Source organism: Coenobita brevimanus, chromosome 31 (assembly GCF_032717465.1).
Source record: "Coenobita brevimanus isolate Jiangsu-jjx chromosome 31, ASM3271746v2, whole genome shotgun sequence".
Classification (NCBI taxonomy): Eukaryota; Metazoa; Arthropoda; class Malacostraca; order Decapoda; family Coenobitidae; genus Coenobita; species Coenobita brevimanus.
Window position 1 is genome coordinate 595,001 of NC_136984.1, and position 15,000 is coordinate 610,000.

At 46.7% G+C, this 15,000-nt stretch overlaps 2 protein-coding genes across 2 annotated transcripts in view; both read left to right on the forward strand.

The window, feature by feature from the left end:
- Positions 1 to 15,000, forward strand: part of LOC145395491 (ADP-ribosylation factor-like protein 2) — a 176,805-nt gene that overhangs the window by 112,861 nt on the left and 48,944 nt on the right. The window lies entirely within an intron of this gene.
- LOC145395481 (uncharacterized) overlaps positions 4,971 to 15,000 on the forward strand; it is a 23,896-nt gene continuing 13,866 nt past the window's right edge. The window contains exons 1-6 of the mRNA XM_080269085.1: positions 4,971 to 5,854; positions 8,690 to 8,840; positions 9,319 to 9,476; positions 12,018 to 12,231; positions 12,545 to 12,798; positions 13,294 to 13,493. Of these exons, the coding sequence (XP_080125211.1) occupies positions 4,971 to 5,854; positions 8,690 to 8,840; positions 9,319 to 9,476; positions 12,018 to 12,231; positions 12,545 to 12,798; positions 13,294 to 13,493 (1,861 nt within the window). The remainder of the gene's footprint in view (positions 5,855 to 8,689; positions 8,841 to 9,318; positions 9,477 to 12,017; positions 12,232 to 12,544; positions 12,799 to 13,293; positions 13,494 to 15,000) is intronic.

The following is a 15,000-nucleotide window of genomic DNA, read 5'->3' on the forward strand; positions in this document are numbered from 1 at the left end:
TGAATTTGTGTGCTGAATTATCAAGGAGTATAGTTTGTTATTGAGAATGTGGTTGAAAGTGGTTGACAGATAAGTGTTAATGATTATAATGAAGGAGACAATTTTTTCCTCTTGTCTTTGAGTCAGGAAAATATCAGATAGGCATTGAGGAGGTGAATATGTGTGCTTAATTATCATGAAATGTGGTTTATTTTTGAAAGTTTGCTTGAAAAGAGTTGACAAAGAAGTGTTAATGAGTATAGTGAAGAAGACAATTTTTTCCTCCTGTCTTTGAGTCAGGAAAATATCAGGTAGGCATTGAGTAGGTGAATTTGTGTGCTTAATTATCAAGAAATGTGGTTAATTGTTGAAAATGGTTGACAAACGGTGTTAAAGATTATTGTGAGGTGAAAGACAATTTTTTCCTCTTGTCTTTGAGTCAGGAAAATATCAGGTAGGCATTGAGTAGGTGAATTTGTTTGCATAATTATCAAGGAATGTGTGTAGTTCTTGAATCTGTCTATCTATCTATTGCCAGACGCCTTAATCCCATAAGGGGTGGCCACAAACAAATTGCCTCCACGTCGCCCTGTCCCCCGCCATTTCACTGCCCTGCTCCCAGCTCACACTCCCCTCCCTCATATACCTCTCCACTCCATCCCTCCGTCTCATCCTCGGCCTTCCCCTCCCTCTCCCCCCTTCCACCTCACTCACATACACTCTCCTCATCAGTCTCTCACCCTCCATCCTCTCCACATGGCCAAACCACCTCAGTGTATTCCTCATAACGCTTCCCATCACATCCACATCCACACCACAACGCTCCTTCACTTCCTCATTTGTCAGTCTGTCTCTCCATGTAACTCCACATCCACCTCACTCACATACACTCTCCTCGTCAGTCTCTCACTCTCCATCCTCTCCACATGGCCAAATCACCTCAGTGTATTCCTCATAACGCTTCCCATCACACCCACATCCACACCACAACGCTCCTTCACTTCCTCATTTGTCAGTCTGTCTCTCCATGTAACTCCACATCCACCACACTCACATACACTCTCCTCGTCAGTCTCTCACTCTCCATCCTCTCCACATGGCCAAACCACCTCAGTGTGTTCCTCATAACGCTTCCCATCACACCCACATCCACACCACAACGCTCCTTTATATGCTCTAAATGGCTATAATCAAAGGAAAGATATGTACATACGGTAATTTTCTTTTTCCAGTGAGTTATACGGAAAAGATTAGTGGGCGTTGATTGTGAATTTGTCCACAGAATTGTCATCATATATATATATATATATATATTTAGCATCTTTGAAATTAGTGTAAGAATAGTGTTAATGGCTAAAATCAAGTGCCAAATACTAGCAAGGCAGAGGTTTGGTTCCCGGGTGGATGCCTCATTTGCATCTCCACTGTAGGGGTATCGTAGCGGGCTCCACATCGCCTCATTGGTTATATGGTTACCACCCAGCATTGTAAGTGGTTTTATGGTTACAGGAAACCATTAGGCTTGTCATTCAGTGCAGAGTCACTTGATGTGGAAGGAAGAGCAATAAAAAGAGGAGAGAAAGGGGGAAGTAAGAAGAGAGGAGGGGGGGAGGGAGTGAAAGAATGATAAAGGTGGGGAAGAATTAGTCAGTGCTACATCAAGTGAGTGGATGAGGTAAGGAGGGTCTAGTGATTCCCCACTGCCATTGGTGATGCTGGTAACGCGCCACACGTTAATAATTCATGTGTCAATCCTGCGAGGCACCATCACCACTGCGCTGATGGAGAATCTTTGTTCCCTGTGTACAGTGAGGCATATTTACACCCTTCCGTGGTTGACGTTGGCCCTAACTCCTCCTCCTAAGTGATTTATTTTACTTATTACTCCTTACTGCCCTCTTCAACATTGGCTGGATTATTGTTAGTTAAGGAAGCTCCCTAACACCTCTTCCTAAGTGATTTATTTTAGTTATTATTCTTTACTGTCCTCATCAACATTGGTTTGTATACTGTCAGTTCAGGAAGCTCCCTAACACCTCTTTCCAAGTGATTTATTTTACTTATTACACCTTACTATCCTCTTCAGCATTGGTCTGTATACTGTCAGTTAAGGAAGCTTCCTAACACCTTTTCCTAAGTGATTTATTTTACTTATTACTCCTTACTATCCTCTTCAGTATTGGTCTGTACTGTATTCTTGTCAGTTAAGGAAGCACCCTAACACCTCTTCCTAAGTGATTTATTTTACTTATTACTCCTCACTATCCTCTTCAGCATTGGCCCATATTTCGGGTGGTTAAGAAAACTCCATAACGCCTATTCCTAAGTGATTTATTTTACTTATTACTCCTTACTATTCTCTTCAACATGACTCATATTATTGTCAGGTGAGGAAGCTGCCTAATGCCTATTCGTAAGTGGTTTATTTTACTTATTACTCCTCACTATCCTCTTCAGCATTGGCCCATATTTTGGTTGGTAAAGAAAACTCCCTAACGCCTATTCCTAAGTGATTTATTTTACTTATTACACCTTACTATCCTCTTCTGTGTTATATAATTCACTCAGATTCCACCATACTCAGCATAAGTAACCTGGAAATTGATATAAACCAGTTGCATCCAAAAATAAATCACTAAGGAAGAGGTGTTAGGGAGCATCCTTAACCGACGAGAATACAGACCAATATCTTGAGCTGGTTTGGCCATGTGGAGAGGATGGAGAGTGAGAGACTGACAAGGAGAGTGGAAAGAAGAGGGAGAAAAATGGGATAATAGAGACAGACAGACAGACTGGAAGGAAGAGAGAGAAAAATAAAATACCATAATGGAGAGAGAGAGAGAGAGAGAGAGAGACAGAGACAGGCAGACACATACAGAGACAGGCAGACAGACAGACACATACAGAGACAGGCAGGCAGACAGACACATACAGAGACAGGCAGGCAGACAGACAGACACATACAGAGACAGGCAGGCAGACAGACACACATACAGAGACAGGCAGGCAGACAGACACACATACAGAGACAGGCAGGCAGACAGACACATACAGAGACAGGCAGGCAGACAGACACACATACAGAGACAGGCAGGCAGACAGACACACATACAGAGACAGGCAGGCAGACAGACACACATACAGAGACAGGCAGGCAGACAGACACATACAGAGACAGGCAGGCAGACAGACAGACAGAGACAGAGAAAGACTGGAAGGTAGAGGGAGAAAAATAGGATAATGGAGAGAGAGAGAGAGAGAGACAGAGACAGACAGACAGACAGACAGAGATGGAGAGAGCCTGGAAAAAAGAGAGGAAAAATATGAGGTAATGGAGAGAGACAGACAGACAGAGGCAGACTGACAGACAGATAGAGACTGGAAGAAAGAGGGACAAAAATAGGTTAATGGAGGGAGAGAGGGAAGGAGGGAGGGAGAGAGAAAGAGGTGCAGTTTTAACCCTCCCCCATACTAATCCAATTTCCTTTCTATTCCTCAGGGTCTCCAGTTTGGATCATCCCTCCTAAGTAATCAATGAGAAAGTTGGCCTCGTCTCGGTGACACCACATCGCCTTGGAGCCCCAGCCGTGGCCAGGACGATGCTGACGTCGGCTAAGGAGCACCCCACCTAGTCAAGCCCCCCTCATCCCTCCACACACCCCTAACTCACTGCCCTGCCACCCTCACCCACTGCTTCCCCCACCTCCACCAACACTGAATTTACCCTAAGATCTTCGACACCACTACGGAATATAACGACTGGATTTACCGCAAGATTATACCACAACTGAGATCCCACCACAGCTTAATAACTGAGATCTTACCACAGCTTAACAACTGAGATCTTACCACAGCTTAGTAACTGAGATCTTACCACAGCTTAATAACTGAGATCTTACCACAGCTTAACAACTGAGATCCCGCCACAACTGACTGAGATTTAAGCACCACAGATTTAGAAGAGAATACTGCAGCTTTAGGCAAGAGCTTTAACAAGTGAATTCTCTCCCTCCACAGCTTAAGACAACAAATATCCCTCAAGATTTAAACTTATACTGATCACCCAACACCTTCCATCAGAGCAACAAATATTTCTCAAGATCTAGACTACTGAATTACCCACATATATCCACAGCTGAAGATTCAAACACCAATATTACTGGAAGATTTTAAAAGTGCTGTGTTTACCCTACAATTTCCACAGAGCAGAAGAGAATGATGGAATTACTAGAAGATTTCATTGCCAGGATTTAGGTCACACTCTCTGTTTAACTGCCTCTGAGATTTCCATAATTGAGGATTGAGATTGATTTGCCTCAGGATCGTCACAATATTCCATCATCTTGGTTTTCAGAATATATACGACAGATTTGAATTACTGAGCACCATCAAGATTCCCAAAAGTAAAAATTCAAACAGCTGGATTGCCTGGATATTCCCACATTTGAAATTTTAAATGTTTGAATTGCTTGAAGATTTGTACAGCTAAATATTCCCCAGGATTCCACACCTCAACTGAATGTCTGAAGATTTGGCAGCTAAATTTAACGGAGCACTTCATCAGCCATAATTAACTGAAGATCTAGCATTTGAATTTGAGTGAAGCTACTGTCAGGCTGAAATTTGGCTGGGGTAGTTGTTGGCTGAAGTTCTCGTATATTTCCACGGCCAAGTACCCGTCTTGTTTACGCTCCTCTTCGGAAACCTTTCTGCACAACGAGGGAGAGGCTTCTGGGCTTCAAGTGAATGCTGGTTTCCATTTGCCGTACTTCTTGCTGTGATTAGATGTCTTGTGGTGGCTTTCCCTCCTTCCTTCTGCTTTTCCCTTTGAGTTTAAGCATTCATGACCCTTAGAGAAGTTTATGTACACTTTGAGAGTATAATCATCTAGTCAGAATGAGGTCTTTATGTTGATTCTATAGATTTATTATTTTTATAGCTTAATATAAATGTTATGCTTTCGTTTGTAGTATATTATTGTATGATCCACAATGGAGAAGTTACCCAAAGTTGCCTCCGAGTCAAACTCTCCCAGCAAGAGCACAAAAAAGGGAGAGCAGAAAGTACAGTTCTCAGATGAAGCCACACTCCGACTCCGAGGCCAGAAGGTGAGCGGCAAGCCCCCAGAGGTACCCCGGGCCCCTCCCTACAGCCGCAGCAGTAGCAGGCTGAGTGGCAGTAGCAGCATCAGCAGTAGCAGTAGCAGTTCCAGCACCAGTAAGTTAAGTAGTGGGGGCGGCAGTACCTCCACATTAGAGAGGGTTCCCAGTAGGGGTCCGGACTCTTCCAAATGGACCACATCTTTGGACCGCAAGCGATCTGGGTCCGTCAGAAGCAAGACCAATGACCATTCCCAGAAGAGCGACATCAACAGGAGTCTCTCACTTGACCGGAGAAGAGCGGAGAATGCGCTCCGCGAGGGTGGCAGTCCGAGCCACTCCAGCACGGAGCGGAAGCGGCGCGAGTGTGAGAACCGAGACGCCCAGAGTCGAGAGAAGAAGCCCAAGACCCGCATCCCCGGCATGGCCCACAGCCGGAGCTATTCAGGGGAGCGGCCCAAACTACCAGCCAGACCCAAGCTGCCCCCACCGACCCTAAACAGGACAGACAGTGACCAGAAAGTGACGATGCAGGTGGAGGAAAAGAAACCACTGAGTCGGTTTCACTTGGACTGGGCGGAGAGGATGAAGCGCGCGGCCTCGAGAAGCCCCTGTAGGAGCCAGGTCAATGGGGACGTTTCCGCCAGGGAGGACAAGGAAAACGAGAAGGAAAAACACAGAGCGGACGGGAAAACGCAGGACAGCAAGAAAGAGCGAGGCCGATCACTGAAGAGGGAAAACCGTAACATGAAGATCACCAACGGAAAGCACAAATAGTAAGCCATCCAGTACTGTATTGTTATTAAAATCTATCTGTCTATTGCCAGATGCCTTAATCCCATACAGGGTGGCCACAAACAAATCGCCTCCACGTCGCCCTGTCCCCCACGTCAGATATATACTGTATGGGGGAAAAAAAGAATCATTTCAACTTTCATGCAAAACTTACACAAAGAAAGTTTTGATCTGTCATATAGTTAGTACAAGATTAAATGTGGATGTGATAGGAAGCATTAGGAGAAACACACTGAGGTGGTTTGGCCATGTGGAGAGTGAGAGACTGATGAGGAGAGTGTATGTGAGTGAGGTGGAGCGGGGGAGAGGGAGGGAGAGGCCAAGGATGAGATGGGGGGATGGAGTGGAGAGGTATATGAGAGAGGGGGGTGTGAGCTGGGAGCAGGGCAGTGAAATGGCGGGGGACAGGGCGACATGGAGGTAATTTGTTTGTGGCCACCCCTTACGGGATTAAGGCGTCTGGCAATAGATAGATAGAAGATTAAAATAGATATACTTTATGTGTATCAGGCAACAGTACAGTATATTCTACAGCAGACTTGTTTAGCATCTCACACATGTTTCCATTCCTACTGAAACAGCTGGATTGTTCAGTACGAAACTCAATGGAGGAATCGGAAAGAAAGTATCAGGAAAAAAAATAACAACTTTTCCTAGTTTAGGTCAGGTTAGATTAGGTCAGGTTAGATTAGGTTAGGTTAGATTAGGTCAGGTTAGATTAGGTCAGGTTAGGTCAGGTTAGATTAGGTCAGGTTAGGTTAGGTTAGATTAGCTCTTTCCCTCACCCTCCCTAGTGATACTTCTTTTTTTTACTGTAGGTAGTATTATCTATCTGTCTATATCTGTCTATTGCCAGACGCCACAATTCCATAAGGGGTGGCCATTTGACTCTGAGTTATTTGTTTCATGGGGAGGGGCACTAACCCTCCACCAGCCCACTTGCTGACACGTAGGGAACACGTATGGTTTGGTTATATGGTTACCACCCAGCGTTGTAAATGGTTTCTTGGCTTACAGGAAACCATTAGGCTTGTCACTCAATGTAAAGCCACCTGAAAAGGAAAGAAGAATAATAAGTGACAGGAAAGATGGGAGAAATAGGAAGAGAGGAGGACAGGCACAGATAAAGAATGATAAAGGCTAAGGAAGAAGTAGGCAGCACTACATCAAGTGAGTGGATGATGGTCGCCACCAACATTCACTCATCTTAAATGTCAGGACCAACTTGCCTAGCCCCGGGGTCCTACACTCCTCATGGGGCAACGTAGGATTGGATGATGGATGGATGGATGGATGGATAGTATTTTTTTAAACATGAAGGAATCTTAGTAGCCTATGCCTATTCAGTCCTGTGGGGGTTTGAAGGTGTAAATATATATACTTGATGTGGCCAGGCTGACGAATGAGGATATAAAGGAGCGTTGTGGTGTGGATGTGGATGTGATAGGAAGCGTTATGAGGAACACACTGAGGTGGTTTGGCCATGTGGAGAGGATGGAGAGTGAGAGACTGACGAAGAGAGTGTATGTGAGTGAGATGGAGGGGGGAAGAGGGAGGGGGAGGCCGAGGATGAGATGGAGGGATGGGGTGGAGAGGTATATGAGAGAGGGGGGTGTGAGTTGGGAGCAGGGCAGTGAAATGGCGGGGGACAGGGCGACGTGGAGGCGATTTGTTTGTGGCCACCCCAAACAGGATTGAGGCGTCTGGCAATAGATAGATAGATAGATATGGCCAGATGTTTTTAACCGGCCTAGGACAACACTCTTGTCGTAAAAGGGTAATTGAAGGGATACGTTTATGTGAAGCTACAGAACGTGGTGAATGTTTTTGGCGTATCCAATATAGCCAGGATTCCGGGGGCTTGAATGATGAGTGAGTGGAAGCGTGGCCCATTGGATTGTACATATTTGGGCTGTCTGGACATTGCTACTCCTCACCCTGCCCTAGGGTGGGAAAGGAGGTCCGGATGATGATGATGATGATGATGAAGATTGTGTCCAGCTCCTGTTTAAAAGCAAGGGCTGCATGTACAGGTATATGCATTGAGCAGAGAGGTATATGAGGGAGGGGGGAGTTAGTTGGGGGGAGGGCAGTCAAATGGAGGGAGGGGGAGACCGAGGATGAGATGGAGGGATGGAGTTGAGAGGTACATGAGGGAGGGGGGGGTGAGTTGGATGGAGGGCAGTCAAATGGTGGGTGACAGAGCGACTTGGAGGCGTTTTGTCTGAGGCCGCCCTTTGCGGGATTAGGGCGTCGGGCTATAGATAGATAGATAGATAGAATTATTTGGAAGACAGCACTGAAGTTTAATTTTCTGTCTATCTATCTATGGCCAGACACCGTAATCCCGTAAGGGGTGGCCACAAACAAAGCGCCTCCATGTCACCCTGTCCCCCACCATTTCATTGCCCTGCTCCCAGCTCACACCTCCCTCTCTCATATACCTCTCCACCCCATCTCTCCATCTCATCCTTGGCCTCCCCCTCCCTCTCCCCCTCTCCACCTCACTCACATACACTCTCCTCGTCAGTCTCACACTGTCCATCCTCTACACGTGTCCAAACCACCTCAGTGTGTTTCTCCTAACGCTTCCTATCACATCCACACCACAACGCTCCTTCACTTACTCATTTGTCAGTCTGTCTCTCCATTAACGCCCCTTCCACCTCACCCACATACACTCTCCTCATCAGTCTCTCACTCACCATTCTCTCCACATGGCCAAACCACCTCAGTGTGTTTCTCCTAACGCTTCCTATCACATCCACATCCACAGTCAGATATTTACCCTAGCATGTGCTTGTGTATTCGCGCAGTGAGGAGAATGTGACAATAGAGGGCGATGTGATGTGGGTTGGCAGTGGTAGTCGTCGTACCGGCCACCTCCTCTTCAACTGCGGCAACCTCGAAGATCCACCACGCGACCCAACCGCACGAAGATACGCCATGGCTTTCAAATTCTCACAGGTACTACTGCACTCCCTAACACCTCTTCCTGAGTGATTTATTTTGCTTATTACACCTTGTCCCCTTCAGCCTTAAGTCATTCTATTATCACCATACTCTGCACTCCCCAACACCTCTTCCTAAGTGATTTATTTTACATATTTACTTATGGTGATGATTATGATGGTGGTGGTGATGATGAGGAGGAGGAGGGGGAAGATGATGATGATGATGATGAGGAGGAGGAGGAGGAGGGGGAAGATGATGGTGATGATGATGATGATGATGAGGAGGAGGAGGGGGAAGATGATGGTGATGATGATGATGATGAGGAGGAGGAGGTGGAGGAGGATGTTATAGATGATGGTGATGGTGGTGATGATAGTGATGATAACAACAGTGATGAAGAGGAAGGGGAGGAGGAGGAGGATGTTGAAGATGATGATGATGATGACAACGACGACGATGATGGTAACAATGCTCATACTCTTAACCCCAGTCCGACTCCAAGCTGATCCGATTATTGATGGAGGCGCACGGGCTGACGGAGGTGGACAGTGGGTGTTCCTTCTTCAACGTGTACTGGGGCAACGCGCACTTCAACCCGAATGAGATACGCCAGTTGCAAGACTGGCAGAAGGTTAACCACTTCCCCAGGTACTGTGTGTTTCAGTCTATCTGTCTATCTATCTGTCTGTCTGTCCATTTGTCTATTATCTATCTATCTACATTTCTTCTTTAACGTGTACTGGGGCAACGCGCACTTCAACCCTAACGAGATATGCCAATTGCAAGACTGGCAGAAGGTTAATCACTTCCCCAGGTACCGTGTATAACTATCTATCTGTATCTATCTGTTTATCTATAGCCAGACGCGTTAATCCCATAAGGGGTAGCCACAAACAAATCGCCTCCATGTCACCCTGTCCCCTGCCATTTCGCTGCCCTAATTCCCAATGTATGATGTTCCTTACTGTTTGTCTGTCTATCTATCTATCTATCTATCTGTCTGTCTGTCTATCTATCTATCTGTGTCTGTCTATGTCATTCTATCTGTCTGTCTATCTGTCTATAGCCTGACACCTTAATCCCATAAGGGGTGGCCACAAACAAATCACCTCCATGTAGTTGTGTCCAATTGCACTATCTTGTGTTGGCTTCTCTGTATAGTAGCTGCCTGGACATTGCTACTCCTCACCCTGCCCTAGGGTGGGAAAGGAGGTCTGGATGATGATGATGATGATGATGATAATGCTGGTGGTGGTGGTGGTGGTGGTGATGATGATGATGATGATGCTGGTGGTGGTGGTGATGATGATGATGATGATGCTGGTGGTGGTGGTGGTGGTGGTGATGATGATGATGATGATGCTGGTGGTGGTGGTGATGATGATGATGATGATGCTGGTGGTGGTGGTGATGATGATGATGATGGTGGTGGTGATGATGATGATGATGATGATGGTGGTGGTGGTGGTGATGGTGGTGATGATGATGATGTTGATGATGATGATGATGGTGATGATGATGATGATGGTGATGATGATGATGATGGTAATGATGACTGGGCTGTACAACTTGAGGCTCCCTAACGCCTTTTCCTAAGCAATTTATTTTCTTGCTTTCTTTCTTTATGCAAGGAAGAAGGAACCAAAGGCCAGGATCCTGCAAATTGTTCCCTCCAAGAAAAAAACAAAAACAAGATAAGAGAGAGACAAATTCAAGATCCATTCATTTTGAGATGCCTGGACACACTGCACTTGAAAGACTGGAGATCATAGGCAGTGGGAAATACAGACGGAGGGAGGGGAAATTCAGACAGACAGAGGGAGGGGAAATACAGACAGGGGGCGACAGTTCCAGAGTTGACCCGTTGCATGCCTGAAGGACTGGGGGTAATGGTTAACTCTTGCACTAGAGAGTTGGACAGAAAAGGGATGAGAGTTGCTTGCTTATTACATCTTACTGTCTTTCTTTGTGCTACATTAATGCTTCCAATATCATCATACTCTGCGTACATACTGTCTATGAGGATATTAACCAGCCATATCCAAAAATAAATCACAAAGGAAGAGGTGCTAGGGAGCTTCTGAGTTGGTTGCTTACATCTTACTGCCCTTCTTTGTGCTACATAAATGCTTCCAATATCACCATACTCTGCACACATACTCTCTAAAAGGATATTACCCAGCCATATCCAAAAATAAACCACTAAGGAAGAGGTGCTAGGGAGCCTCCTTATCCGACAAGTGTACAGACTTACTTTCAGCTGAATAGAGTAAAATAATTGCATATTAATTGGAATGAAATTGAAGCCAAGAAACCATTTACAACGCTGGGTGGTAACCATATAACCAAACCATACCTGCTCCCTACGTGTCAGCATGTGGGTTGGTGGAGGGTTAGTGCCCCTCCCCATAAAACAAATTAAGTCAAATGGCCACCCCTTACGGGATTATGGCGTCTGGCAATAGTTAGATAGATAGACAGATACTGAAGAAGAGGTATATGAGAGAGGGGGGTGTGCATTGGGAGCAGGGCAGTGAAATGGCGGGGGACAGGGTGATGTGGAGGCGATTTGTTTGTGGCCACCCCGTAGGGGATTAAGGCGTCTGGCAATAGATAGATAGATGGATAGAAATTGAAGAGATGGTGTGACATGATAGGGTTAATTCCATACTTAACAGCATAGCAATTTTCAAACCACTCTACTGTCACTTCCCTCCATTACATCTATCTATCTATCTATTGCCAGACGCCTTAATCCCTAACATGGGGTGGCCACAAGCAAATCACCTCCACGTCACCCTGTCCCCCGGCATTTCACTGCCCTGCTCCCAGCTCATATGCCCCTCTCTCATATACCTCTCCACCCCATCCCTCCATCTCATTCTTGGCCTTCCCCTCCCTCTCTCTCCCCCTCCACCTCACTCACATACACTCTCCTCATCAGTCTCTCACTCTCCATCCTCTTCACATGGCCAAACCACTTCCCTCCACCACACATCATCCAAATATCACTTTCCTCCCCACTGACACCTTTCTCCCCACCACAGTCATCCAGATATCACTTTCCTCCCCCACTGACACCCTTCCCTCCCCACTGACACACTTCCCTCCCCACTGACACGCTTCTCCCCACCACATATCATCCAGATATCACTTCCCTCCCTACTAACACCCTCCTCCCCCCTACAGATCGTCCGAGTTGACCCGAAAGGACCGGCTGTACATGAACATCAAGCGCATGCAGCGGCAGTACGGCGTGAAGCTCTTTGACTTCATTCCCACCAGCTTCATCCTTCCCACTGAGTACCGAGACTTCTGCGACACACACCTGAGGGAGCGCGGCACCTGGATCGTCAAGCCTGTTGCGTCATCTCAGGGGAAGGGCATATACTTGATTAACCAGGTAATGGACTGGGGCTGGAGTGTGAGTTGGAGGGAGGGCGGTGTGAGTGTGCAGGATGGTGGTATATAAGAGCTTACTGTTGGATGGTCAAGCCTGTTGCAAAATCTCAGGGGAAAGGCATATACTTGATTAACCAGGTATTGGATTGGGGCTGGAGTGTGAGTTGCAGGGAGGGCAGCCTGATAGTGGAGGGAGAAAGAGAGAGGGAAACAGAGAAAAAGAGAGAGAGACAGAGAGAGAGAGAAAGAAGGAGAATGAGGGCTTTCCAATTAACCTTGTTCCTGTCACCTAACTGCTTAATTCCTCTCCACAGGTCGACCAGGTCCCGGCAGACGAGACCTCTTTGTTGTGCCGCTACATTGAGTCCCCCTTACTGGTTGACGGTTACAAGTGCGACCTGCGGCTGTACGTGGGGGTGACGTCGCTGGATCCACTGGTGGCCTACTTATACGAGGAGGGGTTGGTCCGGCTGGCCACGGTGAAGTACCAGCACGGCCGCAACCTCTGGAATCCCTGCATACACCTCACCAACTACTCCGTCAACAAGTTCCACTCCAACTATGTCCAGTGAGTGACTACCTTTTCATCGTCATCTTCGTTGTTGTCTTCATCATCGTCTATCAGTCATCCATTATCATCATCATCATCACACCTCTCTCACCCTATCCTCAGGTGGAAATTTTTCAAGATAATGACACACACACGCACGCACGCACACCAGCTATGTCCAGTGAGTGACGACCTTTTCAATGTCGTCTTTGTCTTCATCTTCATCATCATCATCATCATCATCCATTATCATCCATCATCCGTTGAAGCCTGCGAATATCCTCCTCCTTTACTGCATCCTATCCACATGCAACCCTACCCGCAACATTCACACCTCTCACATTCTCAGTTGTCATCCTTCATCCTGTCCACATGCACATATTTATCTTGGCAAATAAACTTCCATTACACAGATCTTACATGACTTGAGTAGTGTGTGTGTGTGTGTGTGTGTGTGTATAGATAGATAGATAGATTTACTGTACATTTTTAACCCTACATGTACGCCATCAGGAACGAGGACCCCGAGGTTGACGATCAGGGCAATAAGTGGTCATTGAGTGCCTTCCTGCGCCACCTCAAGAGCCAGGGCATCGATACCGGCGCGTTGATGAGGTCAATAGAGGACGTCATCATCAAGTCCCTTCTAGCTGCCTCGTACCAGATGAACACAGCCACCAATATGTTCGTACCACACTCACGGAACTGTTTCGGTTAGTACGTCGATTTGTTTGGCTGGGGGGAAGGCTTGGGATGGAGATTTATGTAGTTCATGGATATATATTGGATTGAGGGATGGATTTGTGAGTGTGGATGTGATAGGGAGTGTTAGGAGAAATACGCTGTGGTGGTTTGGCCATGTGGAGAGGATGGAGAGTGAGAGACTGATGAGGAGAGTGTATGTAAGTGAGGTGGAGAGGGGAAAGGAGGGGGAGGCCAAGGATGAGATGGAGTGGAGAGTGTTGTGGTGTGGATGTGGATGTGATAGGGAGTGTTCGGAGAAATACACTGTGGTGGTTTGGCCATGTGGAGAGGATGGAGAGTGAGAGACTGACGAGGAGAGTGTATGTGAGTGAGGTGGAGGACGGGAAAAGGAGGGGGAGGCCAAGGATGAGATGGAGGGATGGAGTGGAGAGGTATGTGAGAGGGGGGTGTGAGCTGGGAGCAGGGCAGTGAAATGACAGGGGACAGGGTGACATGGAGGCAATTTGTTAGTGGCCACCCCTTACGGGATTAAAGCGTCTGGCAATAGATAGATAGATGTATAATGTAGCTCTTCAGTCACAATGATGGGACTAGGGTGTATTGGTGTTGTGATGAGGAGAGGTAGACTGAGATGGTGTGATCATGTGGAGGGGATGGAGGACGACAGTTGGGTGCAGAAGGTGTGAAGTGTGAACCTTGAGGGTAGGGTCGAGAGAGGCAGACTGAAAAAGACCTTCAACAGGGTCATAGAGTATGACCTCAGGGATAAGAGATTGAACAGGGAGGCTGCTAGAGATGAAGCAACATGGAGAGCCACTAGTAGGTGACCAAGGCTGATACATTCAAGCGTGTTGTAGCCTTTATAAATGATAGGAATGAAGAATACAGTAGATCAAAATTGATTTCGTTTGTCCCATACTTACCCAGCTCCTCTGACTTGGGAGTGGTAGGCAGAGTATCTTGTAAATTACGATTGATGGACAGTGCATGAGGGGACATTTTGGTTGACGGACAGTGCATGAGGGGACATTTTGATTGATGGACAGTGCATGAGGGGACATTTTGATTGATGGACAGTGCATGAGGGGACATTTTGGTTGATGGACAGTGCATGAGGGGACATTTTGATTGACGGACAGTGCTTGAGGGGACATTCTGATTGACGGGTGAGGGGAAATTTTGGTTGGTGGACAGTGCTTGAGGGGACATTTTGATTGAGGGGTGAGGGGACATTTTGATTGATGAACAGTGCATGAGGGGACATTCTGATTGACGGGTGAGGGGGCATTCTGATTGATGGACGGTGCATGAGGGGACATTCTGATTGACGGGTGAGGGGAAATTTTGGTTGATGGACAGTGCTTGAGGGGACATTCTGATTGACGGGTGAGGGGAAAGTTTGATTGATGGACAGTGCTTGAGGGGACATTCTGATTGACTTACGGTGCTTGAGGGGGAATTTTGATTGACGGACAGTGCCAGAGGAGAAGATATGTACTGATGGCCGCTCTTCTG